Source organism: Pipistrellus hanaki (genome assembly GCF_964339955.1).
Source record: "Pipistrellus hanaki genome assembly, chromosome: 2".
Lineage (NCBI taxonomy): Eukaryota > Metazoa > Chordata > Mammalia > Chiroptera > Vespertilionidae > Pipistrellus > Pipistrellus hanaki.
Window position 1 is genome coordinate 29,992,095 of NC_140504.1, and position 21,960 is coordinate 30,014,054.

A 21,960-nucleotide genomic window follows, 5' to 3' on the forward strand; every position below is an offset into this window, starting at 1 on the left:
GGCCGGCCTCGTCACCCTCATGAATCTCCGTGGGCCAACTGGCCGTCCCATCCCAGGATGTGGCCATCTGATTGGTCACTCCCCGATGCAGTTAGGCCTGCCTGGCAAGCATGTAGGCAGGAGCCAAGCCTCTGAGGGGAGGGAGGAGGGATGCATGGACAGGGTGGAGGCCGAAACTTGGCGGTGTCAACACAGCCACACACACACACACACACACACACACACACACACACACACACACACCCCGTGCTGGCCCCTAGCGCTGCGTTCCCAGACCCTCAGGTGCCTCTGCCTCTCTGGCCTGGGGTGGGGTGAGGGACCTGGTGCTGTAGCCTGCAGGCAGCCCTGCTGGCTTGGAGTCACAGTGGTCAGTCAGGGAGGGATGTGGGGTGCCATGAGGCAGCCTCACACAAATCCCCACCGCTGCAAATCCCTCTCTCTCTCTCTCTCTCTCTCTCTCTCTCTCTCTCTCTCTCTCTCTCTCTCCTCCCTCCCTCCCTCCCTCCCTCCCTCCCTCCCTCCCTCCCTCCCTCCCTCCCTCCCTCCCTCCCTCCCTCTCTCTCTCTCTCTCTCTCTCTCTCTCTCTCTCTCTCTCTCTCTCTCTCTCGTCAGCAGTTCAACCTGCTCAGCATGCTGCTTGCTCAGCCTGGTGTCAGGTGGAGCCTTAGGTCATTATGGATCTTACGGACCCTGGATTTTTATATATTAGGATTATCATAGATTTCAGTATCATTTTAAATCAAGCTTTACAGTCTATGTTATTAAGCACTAAACAATAGCATGAGTGGTTGCTTAATACTTCTTTGTAAGTTGAAACATAATTTATTTACTATTTCCCCTATTGTTATTTAATTTTTGTTTGTTTATATACTATCTAATCTGCCTTCCATATTTGGGAACTTCCACCCTATAATAATCTTGATTGGAAGGAAAGCTCTGATGAGGTGGATTTACAGAGTGATGCATATTTCAGCTAATTTGGATCAAGTTTAGGCCATTAATTAGTCCTTCCAGCTATCTGACTTCTCCTCTGGGTCCCTTTGAATATTTTTTTATTGTAGTAAAATATAACCATTTTTGAGTGTCCAGTGCAGTGGCATTAAGTACATTCTGACTGTTGTGCAAGCATCATAATCATCCATCTCCAGAACTTTTTTTCAACTTCCTAAACTAAAATTGTATACCCGTTAAATAATAATTCTCATTTCCACCTCTCCAGCTCCTGGCAACCACTATCTATTTTCTGTCTTATGAATCTGACTATTCCAGGTAACACATACATATCAGTGTAATAATACATGCAGATTTGTTCTTTAATGACTAGGTTATTTCATTTAGCATAACCTCAAGGTTCATCTATGTTTAAGCATGTACCAGAATTCCCTTCCTTTTTAAGGCTGAACAGCATTCCATTGTATGTATGTGTGTGTGTATATATATATATATATATATATATATATATATATATATATATATATTTCATTTTGCTTATTTGTTCATCTATCAATGAACATTTGAATTACTTTCACCTTTTTGACAATTGTGAATAATGATGCCATGAACATCAGCATACAAATATCTATTGGTGTCCCTGCTTTCAATTCTTTTAGGTATACACCCAGAAGTGGAATTGCTCAATCATATCATTATTCTATTTTTAATTTGTTGAGGAATTGCCATATGGTTTTCCATAGCAGCTGCACTATTTTACATTCCCACCAAGCTTTCCAATTTCTCTACATCCTTGCCAACACTTACTCTCTTTTTTTTTGGTTGCTTGTTTTTCTGTTTTATAATAGCCATCCTAATAGGTGTGAAGTAGTATATCACTGTGGTTTTGATTTGCACTTCCCTAAAAAATAATGTGCTCAACAGCTTTTCATGTGCTTATTGATTAGTTGTATATCTTCTTTGTTTAAACCAGGTTGTTTTGTTGTTATTGTTGTTCTTGTTATCCCTTCAACTCTTGAGATTTTTTTTTCTTGCCAATTCATCTTTTAATGATTCTGAAAGTATTGAACAATAAATGGGAAAAAGAAAAGCTAGTGAAAAGTAGTATTCCATTTTAATGGATATGATCATTACCTCCCATTCTCCATAAGCAAGTTTCAAAGCTTCAACAGGTGGTGTACAGCAATTGTACTTTCCTGATAGAGTTACAACAAATTCCATTAAGTTAAAAACCCCACTTGCAGATGCCTTTCCACAGTTGCAGTCTTCTCTGTAGCTAATCTCTATAACAAAGACTTCATTTTTGTGTTTTGTTTTTCTGTGTTTGTCACTTGAGGTGTGTTTGCATCATTGAAATTTGAAATTTTCTACAAAATGTTATATTGATATTTTGGTATTAGTTTATTTCAGGAGAGTTGATGGGTAGAATGATGGAGGAACCAACAATACTTTTATCTCATTAATGTTTCTAAAATCAATAAAACATTTAAAAAAAAAAAAGAGTATTTTTATCTCTGACAAAAAAAAAAAAAAAAAAACCATAATGGCGGCAGGGCGGTAGGTCATTAATAAAGTAGGAAAGATTTGTAAATGAGATGTGAGTGTATGAATTTCTCTATATCCTGATATTATTTGATGTAGCATACAATATATATGAATTTTAATTGAAGCTAAATACTTTAAATTATTTTTATTTTACCAAGCTCACTAAAATAGAATTCTACTTATTATTCAAATTTCCTAGAAATCAGTAATTATGAATTAAAACTAGTAAAGAATACAAACAAATTTGATTGGGCAATTCAATTTTATTATGTCAAAATATTACTTACCCATGAAGTTAAAATAATGTATCAAAGTACATCATTCTTCTTTAGAAAACAGAATTCTCCTTTGTACAAATCATGAACATGCCTTTGGGGACACTAATGAAGAAAGACAAGATGGGATAGTAAGCAATGCAGAGGAACACAAATAATAAAACCATCCAGTCTATGAATAAAACCATCCAGTCTATCTTACCTTTAAACATTTATTATTAAAAAAAATCATCATCATTTCAAGCTCATCATCTAAAGAAAATGCATCATCTCCAACCTGTTGGATGTTCCTAATATTAATTCCTTGTCCTCATTACTAATTGCCACCAAGTCCTGTCCCCGCTCAACAACCCCACAGGCAGTGAGTTCTTCTTATGTGTAATGAACCACAAAAGTTTGTTAAAATTAAAGTTTGTTAAACCTTGCTTTCATCTGTATCCTTCTGATGTAAAACATTTTTAATGGCTCATTCTTTAATCTCATATCAAGTCTTTCAAACTCTGTCTTGTTAAGTTCTCATAATTTGACCTCATCCTACATATCCAATGAGATTTCTTCTTCCCTTCCCTTTCCTCCCACCCTCCCCGCTCCCCCAATGTGCTATTTCTGCTGTGTAGGGCCCCTCCTTTATGGTTTCACCTTTTGCTACCTCTTGCCCCTGGCCTCTTTGTCCAAATCCGAAGTGTTGGAGTTCTGACCCATGTCTTGCTCTCAAATGTCCCTCAGAATTGGAACTATTGAGACACAAAATTAACACCACACGTTCCTTCCCAGAATATCATCTTACTTCCTAGTTTTACACTGTTTCTGTGATTTTATACATATGAGTTGCCTCTTCAATTACATTATAAGCTTCTTAAAGGAAGTTTAAGTGTTTTATGGGAAACCAGTCAGTTCAGATGTGGTTCTAGCCAGTTCTTATCATTTTTTCTGCTAATACCTGGTCCAAGCTCCCATGCTCCCCCATCAGAACTTCTGCAATAGTCAAAGGACTTGTCTCCTATTGTCTATTCTTCCTATTTCACAATCTATATGTAGGCTGTAGCCAGTTGATCTTTGGAAAAATGCAAATCTAACCTGACACTTCCATGTTTAAAACTCTTCAAAAGTGGCTGGAATACTGTATAAACAGCCCAAATCTGCTGGGAAAGTAAGAGATTTGAATTTATGTATATATCTTATATAAATTAGGCTTCTTCAATTTGAAAAAAATCACAAGGGAAATGGGTAAAATATATCTAATCATACAACTATTGATAAGATGTACATAGGTTTCACTTTATAATAGGGTTCTACAAAGAACCAATAGGAACACACACACACACACACACACACACACACACACAAGAATCAGGGGAGCCAATGATAAACCATAGTCTGTGGAAAAGAGAAGATGATGAGATGTCCCAGTTGCTACCTCTGGCCTCTTTCCTCTACCTTTTGTTCTATTCAGGCACTGAATGAATGAATTGGATGATGCCACTTACACTAGGGAGGGCAATCTACTTCACTGAGTCTACCAATGCAAATGTTAATCTCGTCTGGAAAACCCCCACAGACACACATGGACATAGTGTTTAATCTGGGCACTCTGTGGCCAGTCAAGTTGAGACACAAAATTAACCACCACACGTTCCTTCCCAGAATAAAGTTGCCATTTGCAGAAGGTAGTTTAAAGCAAATAAAAGGAAATCTTGCATAACATAGTAGGCAAATATTTTCTGTAAAGAATCAATTAGAAAATACCTTAGGCTTTGCACATCAGAAGGTCTCTGTCACAACTACTTAAATCTGTCATTGTAACATGCAAGCAGCCACTAACAATGCATAAACAAACGGAAGGGGCTGTGTTCCAATAAAATGTTATTTACAAAAACATGTGGTGGGCCAGATTAGTTTGCTGACCTCTGCTCTAGATTAAGCAGAGTTGTAGAGGTTGGGGATGGTGATTATTTCAAGTACAATGAAAGCAAACTTGAGATTTGTTTTGATCTCACAACCTGGATGTTTATTAAGCCAACCCTCCAAGCAGTGATGGGCGTGGGAATGGACATAGAACTGAACTCTGGCCAGTGAAACAGAAGAGGAAACATGCTGAGAGGCCAACATTGAAAAAGTCAGGTCCAAAAGATGGAAAAGAACCAAATCAATCAACGCTGGTGCCTGCCTCCCTTTGGACTTCTTGAGATGAAAGAGGAATTTTCCTGTTGTGGAAGCTGCTACAGATAGGGCTTCTGTAAAGTGAGCTGAAAGTATCCTAATGGACTCAATTATGTTTCCCCCAAATTTTCCTTTGTTTACAAATGTAATACTGGCTCCTCCATGTAGGGAATTTCTTATCTCTTTAAAGGGACATAATCACAGAATTTTACCTTTCCCTGAAGAGGGGTTGAGACTGCCATACCAAATCAGAGAAAAAAAGAATAGGATTGCCCAGTTATTTTGTAACCTTTATTCTCCTGCCACAAGACAGATATCCTGGAAGCACCAGGCCAGCTTTGGGGGCTGATTCCTTTCAGGCTCTTCCTCTGACTCAACAGAGCAGACACTGTTGACCATTCAGTGTCTGCTATTTCATCCACTCATCTCTCTGTGATCAACACCTTGATTTTGTTCAGCCATCTGGAGGCTGTGTACTTTGGAAAAGGCTGGATTTCCCCCAACCTTAGGGAGGGTAATCTTAATTAATCTAACCTAATCATAGACATTCCACTTTCCTTGCCAGTACAGGAATGGGCACATCTGTAATTCTGAACAGTGAATGTGGGAGAATTTTTCTCAGTCTTAAAAAAGGAGATGAGGGAGCCTTGAGTGTTGCCCTACACTTGAAGCTGTTACATCCATCCTGCAAGCCCGAGGTAAAAAACAACAACAACAACAACAACAAACCCAACATCTGAGCAAAGAGAAGCAGCAGAATGAAGAGAGCCTGTGTCCTCAGTGATGGCAATAAGCCACTTACTTAAACCAAGTCTGGAATTGCCCTACCTCAGGCTTTTATGTTATTGGTGCCAGTTGAGCTTGTATTCTGTTAAGTGCCAACTGGAAGGCTCACTAGTAAGCTGCCTTGGGAAGATTGCATTTGGGATTCTCCACTTGTCTAAACTGGTTAAGAAGAAGCAGCATGATGTCTCTACTGCATTGATCTCTCTCAGAGATGGTTTATATACAATGCATGGGTAAACATTATGGAATCTGTGAAGACTGTATGGTTACAGACTTCTTTTTAAATATTAGACAAGCCTAATGAATCAGCCAGGATGTTTCATACATCTAGGACGAATTTTTGTAGACTTTAGATTAGAGGCTGTTAAATCAATCTCTTTAAAATTGGAGACAAAGATTGTATGAAAACTAGAGGCCCAATGCACGAAATTGGTTAATTTGCATATTACTCTTTTATTATGTAGGAAAATCAAGTATCTTAATAAACTTAGAAAAGTTATTATGAGAAAATTTGAGTTTTGTCATTGTTTCCCTTAAATTTTTAGGCAATTTGTTGTTATTTAATTCAGCACTCTTCAATTATCAAAGCAAAACATGGTAGTCAGTTTTAGATAAAGAAGTTTGACACTTACTGCTCCCTACCACCAGAAAAAATATCTTGTTTGTTTAAAAACTGTTTATCTAATGCTGTGTGGGAAATTCTCATTTTTGTTCTTTTTTGCCTGAATACATTTTAGAGTCTCCAAAATGTGGTGATTATGACTTTATATTGCATTGTCACCATGAGTAATAAAAATAATTATCCCATTAGTATAAAGAATACAGAAAATCATTATGCTGTATAATACCCCAAGAAATGATAAAGTGCCTACATTCTTTTAGTGGTACTTCCTGGCAAAATAAAGAGACTACAAGCATGTTCTTTTACTTATTTGATTTAATTCTTTAGTGGAACATTATGCAGAATGGAACAAATATAATCATATACTTTTAAAGTTGAATAGAATAATTCATTATTACCAAGAAGATATAAATGTACCACCTCTCTTGCCCTGTGTTTTTGGCTTTAAAGAAAACTTCCTTCTTCTAGAAAAGATCAGCATAACGACGAGAGGGAGGACTTAGTTACCATATTTCTAATCAAGTCAACATCCATCCTTAAGTACAAATAATACCTATACTAATTTTTCCTTTGAAGTTTGTTGTCAATGCAACATGGGAGAGAAAAATGAACTCACAGTGACTTTTGATCCTTCTACTTCTCCACATCCCTTTAAAAATTAATATTCTTTAGTCCACAGTGTTGGAAAAAATCATATCAGATTTTGAATAGGTAAGGAAAGAAGGAAGTAGAAAGGCTTTTTCTAATATTCTAGTAATGAATATGCGACTCACCTCAAAGTCTGCCGGCTGAAAATAGTGCAAAATTGCCATAATGAGCTAATTAACTTCTTTTATTCTTTTCAACTTCTTTGTCCATTCAAACCTCTAGAGGAAAAAATATTTTACAATAATACATAGTAAACATTTATGTAACACAGTTTTGAATAGCGTTTCATATGTATTATCTCTTTTGCCTCTACTAATAATCCTGTGAAGAACATAAAACAAATTTAAAATTTCTAGTAATAGATATGACGGCAAGAAGCACAGGCTATTAGACCCTCCCTTCTGACTCAATAACTATGCCAATATTGGTGTTGACAGATTGATGGATATCGGCCTTGTTCAGAAATCAACATAAAAACTCTTACAGTTACTGATGAACAAAAATAGATCCAGAGACATAGGAACATCGAACAGATCGTCAAACCTCAGAGGGAAGGCCAGAGAGGGTGGGAGTGGAGGGAATAAGAGATCAACCAAAAGACTTGTATGCGTGCATGTAAGCATAACCAATGGACACAGACAATAGGGGTTGAGGGCATGTGCTGGGGAGTGAGCAGCCAGGGAGAGGTCAAAGGGGGAAAAAGGAGATTTATATAATACTTTCAACAATAAAGAATTTAAATTAAAGAGAGACAGACATTAATCATTAGTAAAAACAAACAAACAAACAAAAAACTCTCTCAGTGAGAGGAGGTTGTTGGGCCTTAGGTAGGGGGACAGCATTAGGGAATATGCTCTGAAGCAGGAGAGAGCCAAGGATCACAGATAAGAGTCAGATTGGAAGACAGTTTCCCACAGGCCCATTTTCTTTCACCCTCAATTGCAGGGCAAGAAATTAGCAGTGCTGCCTGGCTGGCTCAGTTGTTGAGCATCGACCTATGAACCTGGAGACCATGGTTTGTTTCCTGGTCAGGGCACCTGCCTGGGTTGCTGGCTTGAACCCCAGTAGGTGTGTGTGCAAGAGGCAGACAATGATTCTCTCTCATCACTGATGTTTCTATCTCTCTCTCCCACTTCCTTCCTCTGTGAGATCAATTAATACATATTAAAAATGAAATAAAATTTTAAAAAAGAAAAAGAAATCAGCAGTGTTAACCCAAGGCAGCAGTGTAAGATCAGGGCAGGAATTTGGCTGCAGAAATCCATTGCTCAGGCTGACAGGATAAATAATTTATTAAAATTACCAAAGTCTGATACAAATTTCTCATCACTATGTTGTACACCTAAAACTAATATAATATTGTATGTCAATGGTAATTTAAAAATAAACTTAAACATTTTAAAGACTATAAAAGTAATGGCCCAACAACAAAATCAAAGTATAATCTAGTTCTAAAATTCCAGATGGTATCAACATCAATATGGAGATGGTGCAATGGAAAATAAGAAACTCTTGCTAAAATTCTTAACCTATAGGGGATGGGTGGGTAAGATTTACAAATTAATAACATCTAAACTTAGATTGAGCAATAAACACAATTATTGGTCTTATAAGTTAGACCTAATTATCAGATATAAAGAAAAACAGAATTTATAGCTCTAATACTATTAGAAAATAATTTTAATATCCAATGGAAGTTAGAAGAATAAAAAAAAGGAACACAACAAAACATGGTAAAAGGAAATCAAGAATTAAATATACCTAAATGTCTCAATATTACAGTGGTTACAATAAATATAAATGGGTTAAACTAAATAAAAGCAGAGATTCTCAGACTGACAGAAAAACAAATTTCAGCAATATACAATTTATAAGAAACATATTAAAAATAAGTATATAAAGAAAAGTTGAAAATAAGGAAATAAAACAATGAAACAGGGATATGAAAAAAAAGATATCTGAGGCATCAAACTTACCAAACTAAAAAAGCATAAAAGGGACAAGCAGGTTCTTATATACTGGTTAAACTAAGGAATAAAAAATCAAGATAGCATAATAAATGCAAAAGCCTTCTAAAAACTAAGGTGAAATTCATATAAATATTCTCTTCATTTTTGAACATTCACAAAATCTAATTCTATACCATTCCACAAAATATGAAATAATCAAAGTCACAGGGAATATGCTATTGTCATTCAATTAAATCAATTTGCAAATTAATAGAAAAAATTTATTTAAAAATTTTATGTATCTCATAAATAAAAATAAAGCACCTCTGAGATAAACAATAATTTTAAGAGTAAATCCTTGGGCAAGTTATATAAAATTTAGGACTCATTGATAAAAAAATTATTTTGTGTCAAAATGTATAATATGTAATAATAATACTTAGAGGAATGTTACAGAATCGACCTCATCTTCCTAAGAAGTAATGCTGAAAGCAAATGAGCTAACTATTCAACTTAAGAAGATGGAAAAGATAGAAAATATATTCATTAGGGAAGAAACAATGAAATATAGAATTAAAATAAAAGCAACTGGATCAAATGGGAATTGCATTTTTAGTTTTAGGAATATATCCCAAGAAACTAGAAACACCAATCAGAAAGGATATATGCACTCCTATGTTCATAAGAGCACAATTTTACCATAGCTAATATTTGGAAACAGCCTAAGTGTCCATCAGTAGATGAGTGGATTAAAAACCTGTGGTACAGATGGAATTGGAGAACATCATGCTGAGTGAAATAAGCCAGTCAATGAAAGAGAAACACCACATGACCTCACTCATTTATAGATAATAAAGAACATTATAAACTTATGAACCAAAAGATAGATACAGAGACAGTAAAGCAACAAGCAGACTGTCAAATTACAGCAGGGAGAGTAGGGAGATCTGGGGGAGATAAGAGATCAACCGAAGGACTTGTATATTTGCATATAAGTACAACCAATGGACACAAAACTCTGGGGAGGGAGGGCATGTATGGGAGGAGGAGGCCAATGGTAAGATATGTGCACAGATAATAATTTAATAAAAAATAAAAATAAAAAATAAAATAAAATAAATACAATTTTTTTTAAAAAAAATTTTTAAATAAAAACCTGTCGTACATCTACACAATGCAATACTATGGTAAAAAAGAAGGAATTCTTACCATTTGCAACAACATAGATGAACCTGGAGAACATTATGCTAGACAAAATTAGCCAGTTGGAGAAAGATAAATATCACATGATCTCATTCATTTGTGGAATATAATGAGCAACATAAACTGATGGACAAAAACAGATCTAGAGACAGAGAAGCATCGATCAGACCATCAAACCTCAGAGGGAAAGTAGGGGAGAGTGAGGGTAAGGGGGAGACACCAACCAAAAGACTTGTATGCATGCATATAAGCCTAACCAATGGACACAGACACCAGGGGGTGAGGGCATGTATGGGAGGGAGGCAATAAGGACACATATGTAATACCTTAGTCAATAAAGAGGGAAAAAGAGAAAAACAATTGGAATGCTTAATAGAACCAAAATTTTGTTCTTTAAAATGACTAGTTAATAGAAAAACCTATGACAAAAAAGAAACAAAGCAAAATGAGAGAAGATGCAAGTAAAGCAAAATTCTCTGAATTGCAAATGTTAAGTCTTAAGATTTTATGGTGCAGTTATGTGCTTAGTGAGGAAAATAAGTTTCATACCTAAGGGGTTTTCACCAAGGCCCTCTATATCTAGCTATGGTCTGAATATTTGTGCTACCCCCACCCCCAACCCCCAAATTCATACGGTAAAATCCTAATCTCCAAAGATGATGGCATTAGGAGGTGGGGCTTTTGGGAGGTGCTTAAATCATGAGGGCAGAGCCTTTATAACAGGCTAAGTGCCTTCAAGTCCTCCAGAAGATCCCTGGCCCTACCACCATGTGAGGACACGAAGAGAGGGCACCAAATGAACCAGAAAGAGGGTCCTCACAAGAAATTGGCTATGTTGTCTCTTGGATCTTGGACTTTTCAACTTGCAGAACTGTGAGCTATAAGTTTTTCTGCTGTTTATACACTACACAGTCTGTGCTGTTTTGTCATAGCAACCAAAATGAACTTTTGTATAAAAAAAATCCATAATTTATAAGTCAAGAGGAACATGAAAGCCAACTCTTGGTGGGCATAAGCAATTACTACAGGCACACAGTGCCTGAAGGCTGAGGATGCTAAACATCTTGCAATAAGTTGGGCAGCTCTGCATGACCTAGAATTATTTGCCCAATACACCAGTGGGCTGAGGACAAATTGCTAACTTGCCCAGAAGTCCCTCTGTTTGGTTTATAGTCCAATCTTTTTTTTTTCTTTCTTTTTTTTCTGCATCACCTTTGTCACGAAGGAATATAATTTTGTAGAAAATAACTCCTAACAGAATCTTAAGGAAAACAAACTTGTATAGGTATCTTGTTGAGAAAAGAGTACCCAAAATTTACAAATCGGTGATATAAGAGAAAATAAAAGAATTATTTGCATGCTTGCTCTTATATCAGGTAATGTGCAAATACCTGCCATATGCATGACACTTATTTTAAAACTAGAGGCCCAGTGCATGGAATGATTGAAGAGGGTCCCCTCAGCCTGGCCTACACCCTCTTCAATCAGGGACCCCTCAGAGGATGTCCAACTGCTGGTTTAGGCCTGATCCTACAGGGACATCCCTCTCGAAATCTGGGACTGCCGGCTCCTAACCGCTTGCCTGCCTGCTGGTCTGGTTGATTTTTCTCAAAATAGGAAGTTCTTGCACCCTGTTTTCTACTTATATCTCCATTTTAACCAGTCATTTCCAGTTTTGACATGACTGTGACTTTGTAGGGGATTTTGAGAATAAATAGGAATTGGAAGTGCAAAGTGGGTATGTAGAATCACAGAAACTACAACATAACTACTAAAATTATCTCTGCCTCCTACACCCCAGCCTCTGTGGCAGAGCTCCTAAGAACTCAGTGAGGACACATATTTGATCCAAGGCCTTCTGTCTGAAGCCCTGGTTACTTATGGTCAACTCCCCTTCACTTTTGCTTTATCCAAACAGAGAATTTGGATAGAAAATGGCTTTGAGGAAAACAAGGGAACCTCACCACCTGGTGCAAGCTCAAGGTATGTGTAAGGATTGCCTTCCATGATGCTACTCAAGCCTGCCAAGGCACCTCTGAAACTGCTGAGCTAGCCTCTTCCCAAGGGTCATTGTCTTAAAAAAAAAAAAACAAAAAACAAAAAAAAAAAAAACCCTCCTTATTCTGCCCAGATACATCCTAATAAAACTGAACTAGCAGTTTTTTCCTCTATTCTTCAAGCGAGGTGGTTTCATGGGGCAGAGTCCAATAACAATGGCCAGAATGCCTCAGATCTTATTTAATTTTCAAAGATATCCAATATTTAATACTCATGCCCTTTAGGAAATAATTAACAGTTGGCCATAAAATTGTCATTCATAGTTGCCTCCTGCATCTTGAGCTTCATCTCTAAAGCCGAGAAAGGAGCACATAGGCATCCCTATTTTTAAACAAATTATGCAGTTGAAATGTTACATGTGCATTGTATTTTTGAATTTCTAACCATAATGATGACCTGATACATTGTTTTCTCAGGGTCTTAATTTACAAATCACAGTTTTTGAAATTTATTTTTTCAACTCTAGAGGCTTTATTCATGATTTTCAATTGCCTGCCGGTGGATATGTCCCCAGCTAGCTGTAACTGAATCACTTGGGGAAATTACAACACAAACACAAAAGGAATCCTGGGCCCCTCTCCAAAGATTCTGATGGTGAAGCCCAGGCATCAGAATCTTTTTTTAATTTTATTGAGAGATTCAAGATGGCGGCTTAGATAAACACATCTAAACTGCTGCTGTGCACAACAATTTCAAAACTACAACTAACAGACAAAACATCTATCACCAAGAACCATGGGAAAGCTGGCTGAGAGGAAGCTCTACAACTAGACTGAGAGAGAAAGGAGCATTCAAGGCACAAGCGCTGAAAATCTGAGGTATGGGGGCGAGTGTGCAATAAGGGCTGGTGGTGGATCCTGGCCGGAGGAGGGCATTGATTTCTTCAACCCAGAGAGATAAGCTCCCAATCTCTCTAAAATCCAGTTTCTGGAAAGAAAGGTGGACTGTCTGCCATTGGGTCATAAAGAGAGGGTGGTTTGCTTGCACAGCTGTGAGCAAGAATAATTGTTTGCTGTGCTGGGGCGTGAGACGCGGGGACGTGGTTAGAAAGGCGGAGACAGCTGACTGGCAGCCATTGCTGTTTGCCATGCCCTAGCCTAGTGACACCCTGAGACTCCACCCCACACAATCTACAAACATAACCAAGCTCTAAGCAGCGGCTTTTGCATATGAATGGCCTTCTCTATTGCAGTTTAATCTAGCAAACTTGCAACCTGGTACAGACAGCACCAAAGCCTCCAAGCTCCAAGAAGGGAGGAGAGGACTATGGTTCTCACTGTAGCTCCTGCAGGGTAACCTCAGACAGTAGCTGAACTGCACCCCATTGGAGATCCAGAAGACAGTGTATCTAATAGTTGGTGTGAGACACCAGATTTTCAACTCCTCACATCCATAAGTGACACATTTGATCCCCCACCCCAAAAAAACAAACAAACAAACAAAAAACACACACAAACCCAGCTGAAACCAGTTTGGCTCAGTGGATAGTCAGTGGATAGAGCTTTGGCCTGTGGACTGTAAGGTCCCAGGTTCTATTCTGGTCAAGGGCATGTACCATGGTTGCAGGCACATCCCCAGTAGGAGTTGTGCAAGAGGCAGCTAATCGATGTTTCTCTCTCATTGATGTTTCTAACTCTCTATCCCTCTTTCTTCCTCTCTGTAAAAAATCAATTAAAAATATATTTTAAAATAATAAAAAAATAACAACAATATAAGTCACACATTTGGGAGACAGACTCAGTGAGCACCAAAGCCCCACTGAAACAAGGCCTGCATCATAAGCGTGTCTCCAGCACAATAGTTCTTCCATTATAGAGACAGTGGGTCCTCACAGCCAGTTAGCTTGGAGGTCAATTCCTCCCAGTGCACCAACAGCAATCAAGGCTTAACAACACCAAGACTTTGCACTCATCCCACAAATGGGTTTTCCAAGAACAACCACCTCAGGTGATTGGGGAAGCTGAGCTACTGGCCCCTATAGGTCACTTACCACACAAAGCCACTCCATCAACACAGGAAGGCAACCAAAATGCGGAGACGCAGAAGTATGTCACAAATGGGAGAGATAGAGGAAAGTAAACTACTGGATGACACAGAGTTCAGAATCACATTTATAAGGTTACTCAAGAGTCTTCTAAAAACCACTGAGAAACTTGAAGAGACCTTCAAGGACCTTAATGAGAATACAAAAAAAAAAAAAAAAAAAAAAATGGGAAAGGACCAGTCAGAAATTAAACATACACTGTCTGAAATAAAAAATATATAGAAATTCAATTGTAGATCAACATACCCCAAGAGTCAAACCAAAGATCTGGAATATGAGGAAACAAAAAAACACAACCAGAGAGGCAAAAAGAAAGAAGAATCCAAAAGTGTATGGATAGTGTAAGGAGCTTCTGGGACAGCTTTAAGAGTACCAACATCTGGATTTTTGGTACTCTTCCAAAAGAAGAGAGAGAACAGGATATCGAAGACCTATTGAAAGAAATAATGACAGAAAACTTTCCCTACCTGGTGAAAGAAATAGACTTACAAGTCGAGGAAACACACAGAACCCCAAACAAAAGGAATACAAAGAGGACCACTCCAAGACACATCATAATCAAAATGCCAAGGGCAAAAGACAAAGAGAATCTTGAAAGCAGCAAGAGAAAAACAGTTGGTTACCTACAAGGGAGTACCCATACGACTGTTAGCTGATTTCTCAACAGAAATTATGCAGACCAGAAGGGAGTGGCATGAAATATTCAAAGTGATGAACAGCAAGAATCTACAACCAAGATTACTCTACCCAGCAAAGCTATCATTCAGAATTGAAGGTCAGATAAAGAGCTTCACAGACAAGAAAAAGCTAAAGGAGTTCATCACCACCAAACTAGGATTACACGAAATACTGAAGGATATTCTTTAAGAAGAAGAAGAAAAAGGTAAATGTAAAAACTATGAACAACAAAAAGACATCAAATACATACCTACCAACAAGTGAATCTAAAAATCAAGTGAATAAAAAAATCTGAAGAACAGAATGGACTGGTGAATATAATAGAATCAGGGACATAGAAATGGAGTGGACTGACAATTCTTAGGGGGAAGGAGGTCTGAGGGGTATGAAAAGAGACTGAACAAAAATCTTACATCTATCGATGAAGACAGTGATGCGGGGTAAGGGAATGGGGTGGGGTAGGGAATAAGGTGGAGGGGAGCTACAGGGGGGAGGGGGTGTAAAAAAGAGGAACACCTGTAATAATCTGTATAAAGATTTATTATATAAAATTTTAAAAATTTAAAAATATTTATTGTTGAAAGTTTTACATATTATATTTTTCCCCATTGACATATCCCCACACATTCCTGCCTGCCCCCCACTCATCACCCTACTCCCATCACTTATTGTCTGTGTCCATTGTTTAGGCTCAGACATTGAAAGAGCATCTGGTGTTACTCCAGTTGCAATGAGGTAGATTCTCAATGGGTAGGGGTGAGTGATGTTCACCAGAATGATATTCTGTGCCAGGGTCTAGCTACCACCTGTTGAGTGCTCACAAACCTTTGTGGCCGGGTAGGATTTCAGAGAGTCATCAGGGTGAGTTCAGCAGAGTTCTTTGGGCCCAAACAGAACAAGATTTGGCTGTGTGAAGGCTTCTGTACTATTCAGGCATGAGAGAGAAAAATGTTCCTTGTCCGAGAGCCACACAACTTAGTCTGTCCCAGATGCCACCTGGAGTCAGATCTCAGCAGAGTGGGGTCAACATTCAGGGCTCCATAAAATTATGGAAAACATAATTTAGCTGATGAACCTATTCAGGTTAGTATAGATAGGATGCTCAATCTCAAGGTTTCTATGACGGATGCCATAGATGGCCTCATTGTCAACCATTAAGGCACAATCAGAGCCCCAGATAGTGTGGGTGGTGAGGATGGAGTTTTAGGGCTCAACTATAGCTGTGGAAACCTGTGGAGCTGGTTAGATGGAGAACTCTAGCTTGGATTTCTTGCCATAATTGACAGAGAAATGTTCCATCAGCAGGGAGATGAACCCAAGGTGTGGAAAGCCAGTAAGCCATGAAGACCTGTGCACTGGTTAGTTTCTGAATTCAGTCCAAGATGAGTTTGATGATTTCCTTGCCAATAGTGTAGCATCCATTGGCATAAGTATTGGCAGCATCTTCCTCACCTGTGATGAGCTGCTCAGATTGGAAAACCAGTGCAAACTTCATCAATGACTGTAGGTTCTAAGTCTACAAACACTGAAGTAGGCACATGATTGCCAGCCCCTCTCACTAAAGAAGTTGTTGAAGAATTATCTCCCATCCCATGCCCCAGTGGTCATGTCGCTTGGCATCTGGTCATCAGGCTGGATGTTATGATCCAGGTGGTAGAGCTCCCAGAAGGCATTGCTGATCTGGACACTAGCCTGGTCAACGTGGATGGAAATACACTCACGCAGGGTTGCGACTTTGCAGCTCCCTCGGTTGTGGGTTCAATTCCTGGCCTGGATAGGGTGCATGTGAAAGGTAACCAATCCATGTGTCTCTCTCACATTGATGTTTTTCTCTCTCTGTGTCTTCCCCCTTCATACTCTCTCTAAAAAAAAAATCCTCAGGTTAGGATAATGTGTTTCCCTGGCTGAATGGCTTGGTTGGTTAGAGCATCTTCTGGCTTATCAAAAAGGTTGCAGATTCAATTCCCAGTCAGGGAATATACTAGATTTGGGTTTGATCCCTGGTTTGGGTGTGTAAGGAAGCAATATATACAATATATACAATATATACAATATATACAATATATACAATATGTACACTAAGTGGCCATGATATTTGAATGCATAATAATCTGGCCACTCAACACACACACACACACACACACACACACACACACACACACACTATATATATATATATATATATATATATATATATATATATATACACCGTATTTTCCGGCGTATAAGACGACTTTTGAAACAAAAAAAAGTCAACCAAAAATCGGGGGCAAAAGACCAAAATTGCACAAAAATTACCTGCAGATCTTGACGGCAAAGTAAGTCTTTTCTTTGAAGTGGGGGGTAGTCTTATATAGCGAATATAGGCCTAAACCTATGCTTTAACTGTAAAATTAGGGGGGTCGTCTTATATGCCGGAAAATACTAGGTGAGTGTGTGTGAGTATATATATATATATATATATATATATATATATTATGACCACCCCATCAGTACTTCGTTGGGCCACCTTTTGCCTTCAATACTGTGGCGATTCTTCTTGGCATTGATTCCATGAGATGTTGAGAGGTGATGCGAGGAATCTGACACCATGCCTGATGAAGAGCACTGTCCAGTTCTGTGAGATTTGATGGTTGTGGAACCAGCTGCCTGATGGCTCTTTTAATTTCATCCCACAAGTGCTCAATTGGATTGAGATCTGGTGATTGTGGGGGCCACCTAAGCAAGGTAAAGTCTCTCATGTTCTTGAAACCACTCCTGCACAATACAAGCACCATGGCATGGTGCATTGTCTTGTTGGAAGAAGCCATCCCCTTTGGGATACGCCATCAACATGATAGGATGAACTTGATCAGCAACGATACTTAGGTATGTTGTGCTATTCAGACGTTGTTCCACACGAATTAAAGGGCTCAAATCATGGGGCAGGAAAACATGCCCCAAACCATAACACTGCCCCCACCAGCTTGAAGGGTTGTACTCATGCATGTGGGATGTATATTTTCATGCTGTTTCCATGAAATTCTCACTCTGCCATCTGCATGATGCAACTGGAAACATGATTCATCAGACCACATGACTTTTTTCCAATGCTCCACTGTCCAATCCTTGTGTTCCTGTGTGTATTGGAGACATTTTATCTTGGTAACTGCAGACAGCAAAGGTGTTCGAACAGGCCTTCAGCTTCCATATCCTATACGATGCAGTGTACGGTTAATTTGCCTACAAACGTCAGGTGGTCATAATAATCTGGCCACTCAGTGTGTGTACAAATGATATATATGGTGTGTGTGCCAATTAAATTAATCTAGCCAATTAAAAAGGCCCCAAAATAACTGGCTGGTTCGTCCATGTCAACCAATTGCACATTCGTTACAGACACAAAAATTCTGTCATTTTCTTGAAGCTCATATATTCCACCTTGATAGATGGAATAGAGTCCATATTGTGAATCTTTAGACCAACAACTATTCCTAGCACTTTTCATCAGCAGTATAGGTTCAGCATAGCTTGTGAACTTGTAAATATACTGTACCATTTGTTTGTTTTTCTTTTTGTTCCCTGCTGTTGAATCATCCGCAGTTTCCAGAAATCGAAAGTATGTTTGGGCATAGATATAATAAAAACCCGTTTGTTGGACAATTAACTCTCCTTTCCTCAGGTGAAAATTACTCAAGAATGAATGTCCTCTTCTTGATGACTCCCAGGAGGTTATTTTATGGCCTAAAATGTTTTCATCCATTGAGTCTGGAGGAAGGTGAGAGAGAAAGAAAGTTTACAAAAAAGGAGTTTGTAGCAAAGGAAGGTGTTTCCAACAGCTGTTGCTAGCCTATTTTTGGTTGGTATTGCAAAGGGTTTCAATCAAACATAAAATTTCTTGCTCCTCTAATCTTACAAGGATTCCAAATTCTAGTCATAGTGAAATCTTAAGGCTTCTGTATTATTGAGGCCTGTTAGGAGTGCCTTATTTTTCTGTACCTCGTCTGCCACTCATACCACATCTGCAACACTTATCTCTGAATAGTAGCACAGGGGATGATTCACTTAGACGGCAATCTTTACTCCTGGGCAGAACTTCTGTCTTGGGCCCCTACCTCCTGTGCTGGTGAGCTCAAATGAACAGTATATAGGAAACCAAAAGAAACGTATCTACTTTTTTAAGCCCGGAGCTCAGAACTTCTTGCTATTCCTTTGGATCACTTTGGATTCCCTCCTTGGCTTTTTTTTAGCAGTCAAAGGCACCATCCAAACTGAAGGCATCTCTAGTCTACAATTAGACAGAGCACAGGTTTGGCAAAGAGATCCCAGATTTAAAGAGCTTTGGACTTTTAAGTACTAGAGACTGAATGAAAAAGGGTCCTGCAAAATATGATATTCCTTTAAACTTTTGGGCTCATCTCCATGAATGATATAAAATTTAGGTATTTCAAGAGTTTAAAATAACTATCACATTGGTTGATGAGCAGTGAACACTAATGTTGGAATAATGATCTCACTCGTATGCAAAACATGTTAATTATTTATAAAACACAAGTCCAGGAATATGATAGGAAGGCAACTACCTAGAAAAAAACAGAACAATAAACAAACCTCTCAAAACACTCCAATAATGCTTTCATCCATTAACTGCCTGAAATTTCTTAAACTTGGGACAAAACCTTTCCCAATAATAAAAGGGACTTCTTAATGAGTACTTACAATACACCAGGCATTTTGCATGTGTTACTATTTTATGAGGGAAAGATTATCTCTACTTTGTTTAAAGATTGTTTATATTTTATATATGCACCTGAAGCTTAGTTTGGTTAAATAATTGGTTCAAAACATGTCTGGGTAAGGAGGGCTGGGATTTCAAAGTGGGTATTTAGACTCCAAGACCAGTGCACTTAACTACAGCACTCTGTGGACATCTGCTCTGACAGTTAAAAATTAGGTTTAACGTATTTGGTTAAACTATGTGAAACTGACATTTTTGTAAGTAAAAAAAAAAATAGTCAAATATTGGCAACTTCCCACGGTTCAACCAAATATAATGTCACAAGTATGCCCAGTGACTCAGGGTGAAAGCAAATGACGAATTTAGAACTTTGAAGAGAAAAAATTGGTCAAAGTGAGAAAGAGAAGTGACTTTAAGAAGAAAAAAAGCAAAAAATGGGGATGGGAGAATCAAATATGACATTTTCCAACGCTATCGTTTCCCTAAGGCCAGTTATGTCAGGGCAGTAATTGAGCTATTTGTCTGATCATCTTGCTTCTGAAAAGAGTCAGCCTGAGATCTGATTCCTGCTGAGCACTTTGTAGATAGCTATATACACATTTTAGGTACAAGTTAAAGGAATACATTATTTGGGACATAGTCTCCCATTGCCTTCCTTTGAACATATATTTGTTATTTTTCTTACTTGAAAGTGGGAGTGCGGCCATGCTCTGAATTTTCCCTGTTAGGTGAGCTGCTACTCTCTGAAGTCCTTTTCTAGTTATTAATGCAGGAACATCTTGTTGCTTCTCTAAAAGAGAAATGACAACGTATCGTTAGCACTTGTCCAACTACCTCTCATATTGCAGCTCACAGCTGTTGTCAATCAGGCCCTGTGAGCACACTGGGCTTCCAAAGTTGATCATATGGCTTTTCATAAAAATAGCCTACCGTTCACTGTGATGATCAGTTTACTTCAACTTAGGTTTAACTTGCAAAGTACTTTAGACAGGAAGAATAAGCAGTAACATGGGTTATAATTTATCAGTGTTTCAGAAGTCAATACGGTGAATATAACAAAGGAAAGGTTATGGCCCTTTCCAAAAATACCCAAACAAACAAACAAACAAAAAACTGTGGACCTGCAATAATCATGTTGAGTCATTTAAAGTGCACAAATAACCAGGTATTGGCAAGTTTCCATTTTGAGTTATATATGAATGATACCAATTTCATCATCTCTAATTTTTCTTATTTGCTAGCTATTAGTGATTCTTAAAGGAGTAGCAGTGGTAACCATTGTCCATAGATACTATAAACTGGCATCTAACAGTCATTCCCCTCCCCTCCCCTGACTTTCCCAAAGGAACACGGATTGACATACCGATCACAATATCAATACCTGAGCATCTAAATCACGAATTCACTACATCTTAACAAACAAATAACTTATTGACCAGCGACCAAGTACTTAAAAATTACAGACTGAACAAAAAACTCTTAAAAAATCAGTCCGAACTTCCCAAGTGTGCGAACATTGGTTTTTAAAACACAAGGCAGTGCACTGGGTCCCTCAGAGGCAGCAAAGATTAATCACTGATGACACTGACTGAGTCCTTAAGGGACTTAAACAGTCTTTGGGGAAAGATATGAATTAGAAAGTAAAAATTTATCTGTGAGAAGGGGATATAAAGGGTGATGGCTCTTCAGAGGGAAAGATTTCCTACTTATTGGGAAGCTGAGGCCCCTTCCATTCACTTAAACAAACCAAAGTGCCCCTCATGTCTATGACAGGCACTCTTCCAGGGACAAGAAAAAAGGAATTATAAGCAAACAGGCCCAACAAAGTGCAAGGATAATGATCTAAACAGGGTGAAGATGGGCTGGTTTGGGGTCCAATAGAATGGAAAGAGGCTCAACGCAGGGTGCACACAGCATTCCTGGGACAAAGGCATGAGGGGAATTCAATTTCAGGTTTGAATGAGCCAAAGTATAGAGGATTTGAGTGTCAGACTAAGAGATTTGGATTTTATAGGGTGCAGGAAAACTCTAAAATGTTTTGGTCAGGAAAGTGAAGAGATATGTTTTGTGCTTTAGGCTAATCTGTCTCTCAGAGTAAGGTTGGCTGGATAGAAGATGAGAGGGCTGGAAACTGGCAAGTTAATCAGACTATTATTACTGTGAGAATAGTAAGCTTTAATCTAGGCCAGTAGAAGAGGAAACTAAGAGGTGATAAAATCCCATAGGGGGAAATGAATGGGACATAGAAATCTTCCCTCATTTCTTCTAATTTCGTATTAATTGTTACTTATTCAGGATGGGTGGGCATCTATACGGCACTGAAG

General features: G+C 38.4%; 1 protein-coding gene and 1 long non-coding RNA gene across 7 annotated transcripts in view; both read right to left on the reverse strand.

Annotated features, from left to right (window-relative positions):
- Window positions 1-2,739: 2,739 nt before the first annotated feature.
- On the reverse strand, window positions 2,740-15,366 carry LOC311617635. The gene is made up of 2 exons (XR_014794140.1): window positions 7,113-15,366; window positions 2,740-2,876 (listed from the first exon to the last, which is right to left on the reverse strand). It is a non-coding gene; the product is annotated as an uncharacterized lncRNA (long non-coding RNA).
- A 75-nt stretch (window positions 15,367-15,441) lies between these two features.
- TNFSF10 (TNF superfamily member 10) overlaps window positions 15,442-21,960 on the reverse strand; it is a 49,551-nt gene continuing 43,032 nt past the window's right edge. For all 6 annotated transcript variants that reach the window (XM_084874177.1, XM_084874176.1, XM_084874172.1 and 3 more), the window contains exons 5-6: window positions 20,322-20,426; window positions 15,442-18,666 (exon numbers count right to left, since the gene is read on the reverse strand). In XM_084874177.1, coding sequence (XP_084730303.1) covers window positions 18,227-18,666; window positions 20,322-20,426 — 545 coding nt within the window. In that variant the 3' untranslated portion in view covers window positions 15,442-18,226. The remainder of the gene's footprint in view (window positions 18,667-20,321; window positions 20,427-21,960) is intronic.